Source organism: Vespula vulgaris, chromosome 20 (genome assembly GCF_905475345.1).
Source record: "Vespula vulgaris chromosome 20, iyVesVulg1.1, whole genome shotgun sequence".
NCBI lineage: Eukaryota > Metazoa > Arthropoda > Insecta > Hymenoptera > Vespidae > Vespula > Vespula vulgaris.
This window is the reverse complement of record NC_066605.1, coordinates 1,606,612-1,620,609: the sequence shown is the minus strand read 5'-3', so window position 1 is coordinate 1,620,609 and position 13,998 is coordinate 1,606,612. Positions and strand designations below refer to the sequence as shown.

Sequence of the window (13,998 nt, the reverse complement as noted above, 5' to 3'; positions counted from 1 at the left end):
AGAAGTAGTATTTCTGAATTTATCGTTGGAAACACGGTCTTTTCTAATAACATGTTTGATGACGTCGAAAGTTAATGTCAAGCCTCGAGTATATTATAAAAATATTATCAAGGAATATATATACTAAAGAGGATACAGTAAGTTAATTAAAGAAAAACTCTGTACTCGACCTAAGGATAATATACAATTACAAGTGACGATATATTTTAACGAAGCAGCAACGATTTATATCAGTTTAGATATTTAATAACTTAATTAAAGTAAACAAATCGAGTTTGTCATTACTCTTAAATATAATTAAACGGTCTCTTTTGCAATAAATTAAAAACGACGTAAAAAAAAGTGAATATCCATGAAAATTGAATGAAAGATTTTGAGTTACTTACCAGGTGAACACTATCGTCGTGTTACTTAGACAGGCCAACGGTCGCAGCGATTGCCAAATGTGAAAAATGCCTTGAGGCCAATGTCGGCAACGAGAGTTCACGCCCCCGGTGTCTCGGACACAATCGCTATCGAAAAAGGGGGCTAAAAAAATCGGTCTTTAAAAAAGCAGTAGACCGACCGGTGTGCAGCAGCCGAACGAATGAGAGAGAGAGGCAGGAGGGTACTTTACAATGTGGGAGGAATTTCATGTAGGGTTCTACGATGTACGAGCTTTCGTTTCGTTCGTACGTTCGTTTCTTTTTTTCTTTTTCTTTTTCTTTCCATCCTGCCAGACTGTTAGTCGACTCTCTCTTTTTCTCTCTCTCTCTTTCTCTCTCTTTTAACCTTCTTCTTTCTCTTTACGATCGACCCTTCCTACATTGCAAGTCGAACGCGTGCTCTATTGTATTCGATGCTTCCGGTGTAACCGGATATTCATCGAATATCGCGTTGACATTAATTTATAAAATATTCTCAGTAGTGGCACCCTTCACCCCCTCCCTGATATCGTCCACGCCTACGACATGGTATATCGAAAGGAAGATTTTTTTTTCTCTTCGAAAGAAACAAAGAGAAAAGATCGTTTATCTGAGATATTATCGATTTAATTTTTAAAGGACTGATTTTAAATACGATCGAAGGATGTACGTTGAACCGACGCTACGTTTTTACTGCGCATAGTTTTTCCATCGTTTTAAAATATTGTCAGATTATTATTTTATTTTTACTGATTCTTGCTAAATTGTTTCATTTCATTTTTCTATTCTTTTTTCTTTTCTTTTTTTTTTTTTTTTTGAAACTGTAAAATTGTTAAAAGCCCAAGGACTCTAGAACTCTCTCTCTTTCTCACTCAACATATATTTAATTAGTTAGGAAAAGAGGAAAAAAAATGTTGAAGGACTTGAAAGAATTACTGAAGGATGTAAGAAGATAAGATCTGAAGGTTACGGTTAGAATCTCATCCTGTCAGATTAGTATAACCATCTCTGAAACAAGCCTACTCGAGCGTAGACTCGACCTATCAAGATAGAGAAAGTTTGGTCGCGCGACCACTGTCCAACCATTTCGATCTTGAGATTTTTTCTTTTTTTAGGCCCTTTTCTATTTTCAAGTTCCAACCTTTTTGAACCTTTTTAATCTCTCGCAAATCTGTTTATTTTACACGGATTTACTCGACAGGTAGTTCAAGCAAAATCGACCTTTTGCGTGTTCGAGATCTCGAGAGACGAGTTTAAGGATTTGAAGGATCTAAATCCTTTCGAAGGGGAACCCTTTTGAACGTCAATGACAAAATCTAAGCTGCTCTTTTTTTCAAGCTTTACGTTTTGACCTTTTAATGAATTTCGCGAAGACTGCAAAAAAAAAGAAATAAAAGGAAAGAAAGGGTACAATATTTATACTCTTCGTATATATTAATTAGAAAAAAAAGAAAAAGAAATAAAGTAGAAATAATAAGTATCAAAGTGTTACGAAGTTAGGTTAGTACGTGCCCTTTATGTCACGTGGCTTGCAACCCTTATAAGATAAACGATCCATTGGGCGGAGTTTCTCATACGTTTCCTTTCCTACCGTTGGTGTGTAATAAAACTACGGACCACCTGGAATGGAATTTAATCCAATATGTGTGACGTTTAAATCTAGTTTATGTAATATAAATAAATGACAATATATCCAACGATAAATAATAATATAATATTATATATCCAAATGAAACAAACAAATGGGATTAATTAATGGAGTACAATTTCTTTTTCTCTATTTTTTTTTTCTTTTTTATCTTCATAGATATATCGAGGAAGCTCTCTTTCTCTCTCTTTCTCTCGAAAATTCGTTGCTCTTCCATCGACGTAAGAGAATCCCAGGATTACGTAGAAGAGTATGACGAGGGTGAGTTAGGGCTGCTCGACAATGTCGCGCAAACGAGCGAGCCACCCCTTGTGCGAGACCGCCACGCCCTTCTTGCTGCGTGGAATCGCAAATTGGCGCCCCCAACTTGACCACCTCACGAGCCTTCGCGTAACTTTCCTCTCTCTCTTTCTCTCTCTTTCTGTGTCTCTCTCCCTCTCGTTCTCTCTTCTCTTTCTTATCCTTTCTATATTTTCTATCTCTCAATAAACTTATTCTCACTAAACTTCTAATGCAATACTTAAACAATTATTTAAACAAACATTTGTGATTCGTAATTCTATCTATTGCTTTTTATTTTTCATGATCTCAAATTTTGTATCTTTAATTATCAATAATAAAATTTTTTGTAAGCTCCCTCAATTGTAGACATTAAATATTATTATATACCATATAAATATGTTGTTTTATTACCGGCGATAAATTATTAATGTTAGTAATAGTAATTATATATATCTTTAAGTATATAAAATGGAAATTATAGGTATTATTAAACCATATTAGTGATATATAATAAAGTATATTAGTAAATTAATATTATGTACAATAAACTAGTTATTATTAGACTATTATTAATACATATTAAATATTTATTGTCCACAATGAACTTTCTCTTTCTTTCTTTTACTTACTTACGACACTTTTATTGAACTTCCAACGTAATATATTTTTTTTATCTACGATCTCTTCCTACGTAATACTAATTATTCTTAATACATGTATATATATATATATATATATATATATATATATATATATACATATATACATGTAATATTTATATACTTATATATGTATGTGTAGACTTTTGACAAAGACGTTTTGAACGAGTAACGATTATGGCGAAGAAGGTGGTGGAGAAAAGGGTAGGGAACGAACAGAGTAATAGAATTAGTTCGACCAGACGAGAAGACCTCCTCACTCGACTCGCTATAATACGAGCCAAGTTCCGTCACGAAGACCTTAATATCCGCCACTTCCTCCGCCTCCCACTCAGTTCGTTTGTTTATTCGATATCGTCAGCCGTCTTACGAGGCCGAGCTCGTTCTTCCTGACCCTTGCACGATAATAATAAAAATAAAAATAATAATAATAATAATAATAACAATAATTTCTCCTTCTTTTTTCTTTCTTTTTTTTCTTCTACTTCTTCGTTTTCTTTTTTCTCCTCTTCTCCTCTCCTTCTTCTTCTTCTTTTTCTTCTTTTTCTTCTTTTTCGTCCACCCACGCTCTATTTTTCTATCTTCTATCTACATATACATATATGTATATATATATGTATGTATGTATATGTCTTAAATACTCTTTTATACATAGAGGAATCTCAAGAAAAATAAGGCTAAGTTTTATTTAACGATTTGGCCTCGCCGATGGTAAAGCAAGAAATCCGATGTGGGTTAAATGCTAATTGCTTAAAGTCGAGCAACTCTGAACACACACACCCGGTGTATCTTCCAAGTTGCACGATCTACGAGCACGATAAGACCAATTACACGAAATCCATGCGTTCCTCTGTTACTCTGACTATGGCGAGGGAGGATTCGTTCCTGCGTGTGTTGACTCTTGATATAGGTGTATAGATATATAGCTATTGTCCTTTCACATTTGTTAACACGTTAATGTATTTATTGAACAATTTCGAGATAATTGAAATCTAAAATTATTCAACACATTTGTGATAACAAATATAAGATAAAAGGAAAGAAAGAAAAGAAAGAAAAAAAATGAGCATTCATTCTTATGTCGCAAAGTATTTTCTATCGAATCATTTTCAATTATCTTCGACCAGGAAGTTTCATAACGTTGTTGCAAAGATGGTCGTCGAAGGATCATAATAATTACAGGCTAATTGAAATCTAAAATTATTTACCAAATTTATAATAAAAAATATGAAAAAAATAAATAAATATATCGATTTGTCCTTATATCTATTGAAAAATATTTTTATCAAATCGTTTTGAATTATCTTCGACCAGGAAGTCCCATACGTTTCAACGTTGTTGCAAGCATAGTCATTAAAGGAATATATATATATATATATATATATATATATATATATAAAAGAGAGAGAAAGAGAGAAAGAGAAAGAGTGAGTTCTCCATGCACATCCTTCGCATAATGCGATAGAACGTTGAACGAAGAAGATACTGACGAACTAGTCAGACCTGATCGTCCAGCTTTATTGAAATCTTCCGTATGCACATTGCACACCGAGTGACTAGATAGTGTGTTCGAATCGATCTAACAAAATATAATATCTACATAGAATATATTTTCATAAATATTTTTCTAAAAATTATTCAATAGAAATATGAAAATTGTGTGTATATAATAATCGTCGAGAGACCAGAAAGAAAAAAAAAAAGAGAAAGGAAATAGAAAGAAAAAAGAACATGGAAAAAAATGTCTAAAAACTCTGACTTGAAATAGAAAGAAAAAAAAAAGAAAGAAGAAGAGAAAGAGAACAAGAAAAGAAAAAAATAAAACCATCGTAATAAAAAATCATGGCAACACCCTATAAGTCCCTATTGGAAGGCATCGAAGTAAAGAAATAATAAACATGCACTCGACACATAATCTTTTTCGAGGGTTTATAATATCGTTGAATACCAAGGGTGCCTTTCACCCGAAGGGCACATAGGCGGGGATCTATCGACCATTGTATCCATTATACGGTGTGCTTTTTTTTCTTTCTTTTTTCTCTCTTTTTTCTTTTCTCTTTCTTTCTTTCTTTTCACCTATTTCCCTTAGGACCACTCGACGTCTTGTAAGACTTTATACCACTACACCGTCGGAAAAGTTTCTACTTTTTTTCTCCCATTCGAATTACATTATTTCTAACGTGTATATAACTTTACGTTTTGGCGAGAACGTTTAATCCTTGAACAAAATTTTTATTGGAGAACATCGAGTATATATAAATTATCTTTTTCTTTTTTCTTTTTTTTTTGGTTTCAGGCAGGTGAAGTCGTCCATATCGAATGATTAAAATATTATATCCTTACCCGTATCCTATGGAAATAGGTTTCTTGTTTTTATCTTGATATTTTTTTTAAAACATTAATTAGAGTATAGCGAGTGTAAATTTCTCCTTTTTCTCTCTTTCTCTCTCACTCTATTTCTCTATTTGTCTGTCTTGTTAAAGAAACGTCACTTCCTCGACACCGGGTAGAAGAAGCTTGGACTATCCGTGGGATAGCTTTGAGCGAGATAGAAGTACAGTTATCCATAAAAGTGGAGCATGCGTACGGTGGCACTAGAACGGCAGGTGGTATCCGCTACTGACGGTGAACAAAGAAAGAAAAAGAAGAAAGAAAAAAGGAAAAGAAATAGAAAAAAGGAAGAAAAGAGAGAAAAAAGAAAAAAAAAGAAAAAGGTACGTCTTGAGGCTGCCATCAGGACGACGCGAGCGAGTTCTTCTCTCAAGACGATTCGACATACTTCATTACGATCATCCTTCGCTTTAAACTTTCTTTTTTCTCTTTTCCTAAATAAAAACACCTATCCGATCAAAAATTAAAAATTATTATAAATCGTCACAGACGATCTCGTTAAATGGTTTTTCCAAAATAATTCATAAGCATAATACTACAAATTCCACACCTACCTGTTGGTGTCCTTTAAAATAGTAATAAAGGTTCTCGATAGAAATATTAGAAAAATCACCGAGTTCTTTAAATTTGAATTAATTAGTTATTATTCATATTTTATACAATAGTAATCATAATTAAGCTATTTTAATTTTCGTAGTATGTATATTCGTACAAGGGTAGTCGGTAAAATTGATAAATTGGGATCTGCCGTGTTCATAATCTATATATATATATTTATATATATATATATAGATTATATATACGTATATACGTATATATATATATATATATATATATATATATATATATATATATATATATACATATATATACATATATATATATACGATTCTCTCTCTCTTTTTCTCTCTCAATACATACATACATACATACATACATACATACACACACACACACACACACACATATATATATATATATATATATATATATATATATATATAAAACGAATTCCGATTTTTCTTTCCCTTTCTCTCTTCTCTCTTTCTTTCATTCACATTCTCTCTCTCTCTATCTCTCTCTATCTCTCACACTCTTATCACAATATCGTATTTTACACAGATTTCACTTAGAGCTTACGTGCTAGGGGGCCTCGGTGCAATATTTACAGGCGCGTTCGAGGATCGATCTTTCTCAAGGAGGGTAAGCAGCCTATCCCTCCTCCATATAACCACCCCCTCCTCCTCGCTGCCACCCTCAACGTGTTCCGATCGATCTTCATGGCTTTGCACCGAGACTAGTAACGCTAGTAAATTCTACGGACTCTTTTTACGGTGTTTGCGCTTTTCCACCTTTTCTTCTTCTTCTTCTCTCTCTCTCTCTCTCTCTTTCTCTCTCTCTATCTATCTATCTATCTATCTATCTATCTCTCTCTCTCTCTCTCTATTTCTCTCTCTCTTTATCTGTCTGTCTATCTGTACGTCTATTTCTCTCTCTCTCTCTCTCTCCCTCTCTATCTGTCTCCACTCTCCCATATTAACTTCGTACTTCTTTTTTTCTTTTCTTCCTTTTCTTCTTCTTCTTTTTCTTCTTTTTCTCCTCCTTCTACTTCTTCTATTTCTTCTCCGTCTCTTTTTCTATTACATGCATACTTCGGAAACACCGTTAGAATATTCCGCGAGGAAGGCGTGACAACACTCGGTTTAACTGGCGTGTTACGCGTTCACATCCGCGGACAATGGGAAAAGAAATAATTTTCCTTTACGCCAAGGAGAGACACGGCCGACGGAGTATCTTCTATTCGCCTAGTGATTACGGAAATAATCTTCTTGAGATTTGAGAAAGGAGGTAGGAAAGATTTTTCTTCTTTTTTTTTCTTTTTTCTTTTTCTTCTCTCCTCTGCTTTTTCTTTTTTTTTTGCATTTTTTCTTTTTCTTTTTTTTCTTTTTCTTTTTTCTTTCGTTCTCACAAACACAGAACGTAGTGAAAATTATATAAGGAATTAAGGAATTAATCCTTTTTATTGCACACCAAATCGAAAACCTAAGAAATATATGTGTACGTGTACGTATGTATGTATGTATGCGTGTACGTGTGTGTATGCATCTATTTTGTTCGAGAATCGAATAATTTGTTGTTGCTTTTTCTTTTTACGGCTCCTTTTGCGGTTAGGATCTAACGGTACTTAATATTGGTGGTGTTGTTATCTTTTTTCTTTTTTTTTCTATATAAGAGAGAAAGAGAGAAAGAGAGAGAGAGAGAGCGAAAAGAGAAGAGAGAGAACGAGAGAGAGAGAGAGAGAGAGAGAAAGAGCAAAACGATCGGATATTTTATCTCAACATTTTTTTTCGGATTTGTACTTGTCTTCTCTGTCCGCCATTCAAAATCCTGCTTTTGGTATTTGAAAATTCTCTTTTATTAATCGATTCAAATTCATTCGATAATAAATAAGTACGAACGAAATATTATCCAACGAATTTGACGATCTAACGTCATTCGAAAACTACGACATTGTCAAAAGAATTTATTACGACGTACGACGATTCGGTGTATTCGATATAGAAGTGCGTTTGAAGAAAAATTGAGTAAATGGAAAGACGGAGAAAGAAAGAGAGAGAAAAAGAGTTAAAGAAAAAGACAGAAAGAAAAGGAGAAAGAGACAGAGAGAGAGAGAGAGAGAGAGAAAGAGGAGATCCTCTTTATTTAGAAAGAGTGCTGCTTGCTTTTTCTCATGAGACGATCATCATTGTAGCAACCCAGACCACTGTATTTGGGTCAAAGCGGTGGGGCACGCCGGACCTCCCAGTTTCCCGTGCTCGCAAGCCGCAACCGCCTTTTTTGCGGTTTCGTGTCGCCTCTCTCATTGTCAGAGAAGCAGGTATTATGAGCACATTCTCTGTCTCTTTCTCTCTCCCTCCCTCTCTCTCTTCCTCTCCGTTTTACTCTCTTACTCGCTCACTCAAGATGCAAGATGGCTAAAAGGGTGACCCAAAATGGAGGACACGAGAAAGATCGAACATAATCAATTGCGTTAAATCGAATTATTGAAAAGTTCTTGTTTCTATTCCTCTCCTCTCTTCTTTCTTTTTTCTTTTTCATCTCCTTCTTCTTTTTCTTTTTCTGCTTTAAATCGTTCGCGATTATAATTGACGAATGAAAAAGTACTTTTTATAGATTTTGATAAACCCGAGTTAAAAGTGTAGCTTCGATATAACGTTTTTTAGTTGGAGATATTGAATGTTAGGAGAGGTTGGAGAACTGAAAGAGTTAGAGAAAGAATAAGTGAGTGTCAGAGAAAAAGAGAGAGAGAGAGAGAGAGAGAGAGATAATGATTTTTTCATTCCCCTTTCGTCCCACTGATCCAAACCACTCAACGAGTTCAACGACGAAGACGTCGAGGGCACCTTTTGCTTCTCTCCTTTTCGGAGGAGATCTTTCTCTCCCCCACCGAACTCTCAGCACCCTACCCCACCCTACCCCCTCGTCTCTCACTCCTTCTCCTTCTCTTTCTCCTTCTCCTTCTCCTTCTCCTCTCCCTCCTTCAACTCGAAGAAGAGAGTTGCTTCATCCGAAAAGGAGGGACCACGGTGATTACACCGAGCCACCGTGATTGCCGAGATCGTTGGACTCACGAAAATGTCATTAGGATTTCATTATTTTCAAGCGCCTTGAGGAACGACCGCTCAACGAGTTTATGCAATGTTTTCTCTCTTTTTTCTTTCTTCGTTTGTTTCTCTCTCTTTCTCTCTCTCTATCTTTCTTTATCTCTTTCTCTCTCTCTCTCTCTCTCTCTCTCTCTCTCTCTCTCTCTCTTCGTCTCCCTCTTTCTCTTTTTCTTTCTCAGAGAGACTGAGCAAAGTAGGTCGAGCAGTAGTTGGGCAACTGTCACAGGGGATCTACCGTCGTACGATTGGCATTTACAAAAGGGAGAGAGAAACAGAAGAAAGAGAAGAATAAAAAGATGACGGAGATGATGACGAAGAGATAAAAGAGAAAGAAAATAATACACTAAGAAAAGTAACGAGATAGAAAATCATTTTTTTTCTATCCGATCGAAGAAAAATTTTTGCAAGACGATCGAGATTATTTCTGATCGAGATGAATTGCTAGAGAAAAGAGAAAATGAAGGATAGATAGAACGATAGAGAAAGAGAGAGAGAGAGAGAAAGAGAAAGAGAGAGAGAGAGAAAAGGAGAAGGAGAGAACTCTCCATCTTGGTCTTCAACAAAAAAGGAGCTCCAGCTCTTCCGTCCGACCGAAGGATAATTATTATAATCGCCGAGAGCGTAGTGGCAGCTCGCTCTCGTAGTTCCCTTTCGGTGATAGTAATACGCATTTGCCGACGCCTAATGGTATTATTATAATAATTACCAGCGGTCGGTCGGGGGCGAGCGGGCGAGCGGGCGAGCGAGCGGGTGGGTAGGGGTGAAGTGGGGGCGGGCGGTTACTGGAATTAGACGCTTAATTAAGTTCGGGGTCTCGAAAGTGCGAACTCGCGAAACCCTTCGTCGCGTCTCTGCGACATTCACTCTCTCGACACCGATGATCGCCGATTATTATTTACATATGTTATATTTCATTTTCCTATATAAGAAAGAGAGATCGAGTGTGATATACGCGTCATGATGATGCATTTGCATAAGGAATTTTTTCTTTTCTTCCTTCTTTCGTTTCTATTTTTTTTTTTACCTCTTTAATTTCTTTTTTTTTTTATCTATTTTTTCTTTTCATTGTTCTCACTCTTCGACGCGCAATTTAAAAGGACCGAGGAACATCGCGTTGGATCGCCAAAGAAATCTTCTTGCTGTTTTATCTTCACTGTCGTACGTAACTCTGCACACACCATATAAAACGATCGTTCGTTCGTTCGTTCGTTCGTTCGATCGATTGATTGATTGATCGATCGATGGACCGATCGATCGATCGATCGATCGATCGCAATGTCCTTGAGTAATTTTTTGCCAAGGTCGGATGATGCGTCGAAAAGGAACTGATATAATAGTCACATGTCGTTCTTTTATTCTCTTTTTCTTTGTTTTTTCTCTTTTCTTTTTTTCATTTTGTTGCTATTCTCACTCGATAACGCACTACGTAAATTCACAGGAAAAAATCACGCGTGACGACTATACTGTTCATAACACTTTTTTCTCCTTTTCCCTCTCTCTCTCTCTCTCTCTCTCTCTCTCTCGCTCTCTCTCGCTCTCGCTCTGTGATTTCTTTTATCCTTTTGTAAATTTATTTGTTCGGCCCTCTCCCCCCCTCTACCCCGTTACGATACCATTAAACGTCAGAAAATTTTCTCAACTAAATCTACATGAGCCACCTTACTTCTTCTTTTTTTTATTTTATTTTATTTTATTTTATTTTTTTTTACACAATCCGCGAATCAATCGATTCACAACAATGTCGATTTCACAACTGTCCCAAGTCAATTATTATTTTCTCTAAACCCCAACAATAATTAAATCCTTATAGTGTGGTCTTTCTTTTCCCACATAATTTTCTTCTTTCTCTTTTTTTTTTTCCTTTCACATCTCTTCTTCTTTCTAAACGAGAAAAACGATTACGAAACGTTCATCTACGTATAGATTTCTTTCCTGTTATCTTCGATGTGGGAAGAAGGGGTACACACAACGCGCGCACGCATACACACGTCACACTATTATCTCTCTACTCTCTCTTTCTCGCCCTCCCTCTCTCTCTCGCTCTCTTTCTCCTTTGAAAAACGACTCAAAAAGGATATTTAACGTTTAACGCGATTTCCCTTCGTGATAGGCGCCACGAAGTATCTGGTACGTCCTCTATACCATGGCGGACAACTTCCTCCTCCTCGACTCGATTCGGGGGACGTCTTCGTTAAACCGCCGGCCACACCCTGTAACATATCACAGAGAAAAGTAGTTAATCACCGTACCCCGTACCTTCTCTCAACGTTGATTCGTTAATAAGGAGCTCTATCAACGCTGACAAAAAAATAATTCTCAGCCTCGTAGCCCTTTGGTAATTATCTTTTGACTTTTCATTAACTCGTAACAACATTCATCGAAAGAAAATAAAGAAAAGTTATTCTCAGTATTTGTTTGCTCTTTTTTTTGATTCTTTTTTCGATTTTGTTTTTTTTCTTTTTCTTTCTCATGATGTACTTAAAAATTATATATATATATATATATATATATATATATATGCATACACATACACACACACACACACATATATATACATAATCCATAAAACGAGAAGATTATTACTAGATTACCAATTCTGTAATCTGTAGAATTTTAATGAAAAGTAAATATAATAACATTTCGGTCGTCCTAGATTTTGTAGACATAGATGTCTACGAAACTCTCCACTCTTTCCACCTCTCAAAGTGCGAAGGGTTCTCGTAGAATGCTGGGATTCGTATAACGCATTGATTAGTCAAGTTGGAAGTTAATGGAATATAATAAGAGAAAGACAAAGATAGAGACAGAGACAGAGACAGAGACAGAAATAGACAGAGGGAGAGAGAGAGAGAGAGAGAGAGAGAAAGAGAAATGAAAAAAATAAAATGATGAAAGTAAAACTCACGTTAGTAGTCCAGGATTAGGATCAGCCTGATACCAAGAATATTGCGGCATGTAACCCGCGTGATGCGGAGGTGGGGGTGGTGGAGGTGGATGATGTCCAGGCGTGTGTGGATGATGGTGAGTATGTGGTGGGGCATGGGGATGCGGATGGTGCTTCATCTCGCCCGGCCAGGCGGGCGCGGGAGGGCTCTCGTTATGCTGAGGCGACATCTCGCTTCCGGGACTCGAACTTCCGGGGGTGTGACCTCCACCACCACCTCCCATACCTCCAAGGTATCCTGTCGTCGGACTACCCGAGACAGAACTTCCACCTCCTGTTAACATAACCGACCAGTCTTCGTTAACTCGTTAAGATCTATTCTAATTCTCATTATCTTCCTATTCGCATAATATTATAGATTAGATTCGAGATCGTATAATTCATCGTCTAAACAAAGATTAATTTCTATTTAATCATTCGTACGTGACATCGTCTCGATCGATTGAAAATAGTAATCAACGCTGGAACTATCGTAATAAGAGATAAAAGTAAATAAATAAAAGCAACATAGACGTAACGATAAAAAAGATTGAATTTATAGTTCGAGCGTTAATAATTTCTTTACGCGATGATCGATGATAGTTATTACCTCCTTGCATTAGACTCCCTGGTTGACCAGGTTGAGGAGAAGGTCCACCAGGTAGGGCAGTACCACCGGCAAGCAAACTACCGTGTTGTCCACCACCACCGCCCCCACCTTGTTGCGCTGCTTTCATCATCTTCTTATATTTACTTCTCCTGTTTTGGAACCATATTTTGACCTGAAACAACAAAATTATTGTCATTTTATTACAAGTTCGGTAAAGTCATTTCGATAATTTATAGGAAGCGAATGACGATATTTGGGTGATTCAATTATTATACGAAGAAGACGAAGACGAAGAAGAAGAAAAGAAAGGACAAGAAGAACGTTCGTTTCGTAATCATTCGTGTCGTTCCTTTTGCCTCTCTTTCTGCCTACACATAGAACGTAGTCCTGGAACGGATACCAATGCGCATGTGCCCGACGACTGGGATTGCACATGCGGTATTTTTTGTCTCCTCGAACTGCACACATGCGCCGTATGCACGTGACGTTCTTCGTGCTCTTACGTAAGCTTCGCATCGTACCGAGCCGAGCTACGTATCTACGTACATAAGTACGTAAGTACGTATTTACGTATGTATATATGTACGAATGTATATACGTATGTATGTACGTATGCACGTATGTATGAGTGTCCTCACTTCGAGGAACGCGAGAAGAGGAATATTGTTATTTTATAGGATAAGCCGGATCAATCTTAAAGTACATTCTTATGATTTTACTTTGAATTTCGAATCCGTCAACGCGAACGGAGCAAACTTCTAAGCCATTCCTAGTACATTCGTCTTTTCAACCAATTACCGATTATGTGAGTTACGATAAATCGTGGAAATTTCCTTATTGCATTCCCTTTAGATCCAGACTTATTTTTATATTGAATTTTATTGATAGTTATTGCAACAGGTGTCCCCGTAGCACGTGTTCTTTACACCTAAATAATCTTTACATTTTATTAATTCTTCTTTCAAGTATAATCGGTAAATATTTTGATATCCATTAGGTAACGATCAATCTTGAAGATTGTTATTTAAACGAATGAATTAAAAAAAAAAAAATGGTAAGTATCTTTCTGAAATTTGTAATAACAAATTACAAAGATAAAATATCGCTTTTTCAGGAGATAAATCGATTTTCTTGTCTCTGTTAGAAAACGAGAAGAGACATGATTTTTCTTTCCTTCAGATTATTATAGAAAATGAATTATATAAATATCGAAATAATCCGAAATATAATAGCCGAAAGCGAATCGTCGAAACGAAAAAGGCTTAATCAGCCGGGAGGGGTTCAATCAAAAAGAATAGCACAGGTTACTTTAATTAACAAAGTCGGGTGCGGCCGTAGGCGCGACGACTACAACCAACTACAACGACAATGACGTTGAGGAGAGATGCAACGTTGTTGAGGAGAAAGGGGAGTGAA

At 36.2% G+C, this 13,998-nt stretch overlaps 1 protein-coding gene across 7 annotated transcripts in view; it reads right to left on the bottom strand.

The window, feature by feature from the left end:
* Positions 1-6,350: 6,350 nt before the first annotated feature.
* Positions 6,351-13,998, bottom strand: part of LOC127071102 (homeotic protein distal-less) — a 76,629-nt gene continuing 68,981 nt past the window's right edge. For 4 of the 7 annotated variants that reach the window (XM_051010014.1, XM_051010015.1, XM_051010018.1 and 1 more), the window contains exons 3-5: positions 12,583-12,754; positions 11,955-12,288; positions 6,351-11,259 (exon numbers count right to left, since the gene is read on the bottom strand). In XM_051010014.1, coding sequence (XP_050865971.1) covers positions 11,241-11,259; positions 11,955-12,288; positions 12,583-12,754 — 525 coding nt within the window. In that variant the 3' untranslated portion in view covers positions 6,351-11,240. The remainder of the gene's footprint in view (positions 11,260-11,954; positions 12,289-12,582; positions 12,755-13,998) is intronic. The other 3 variants (XM_051010017.1, XM_051010020.1, XM_051010019.1) reach the window with 1 other exon arrangement.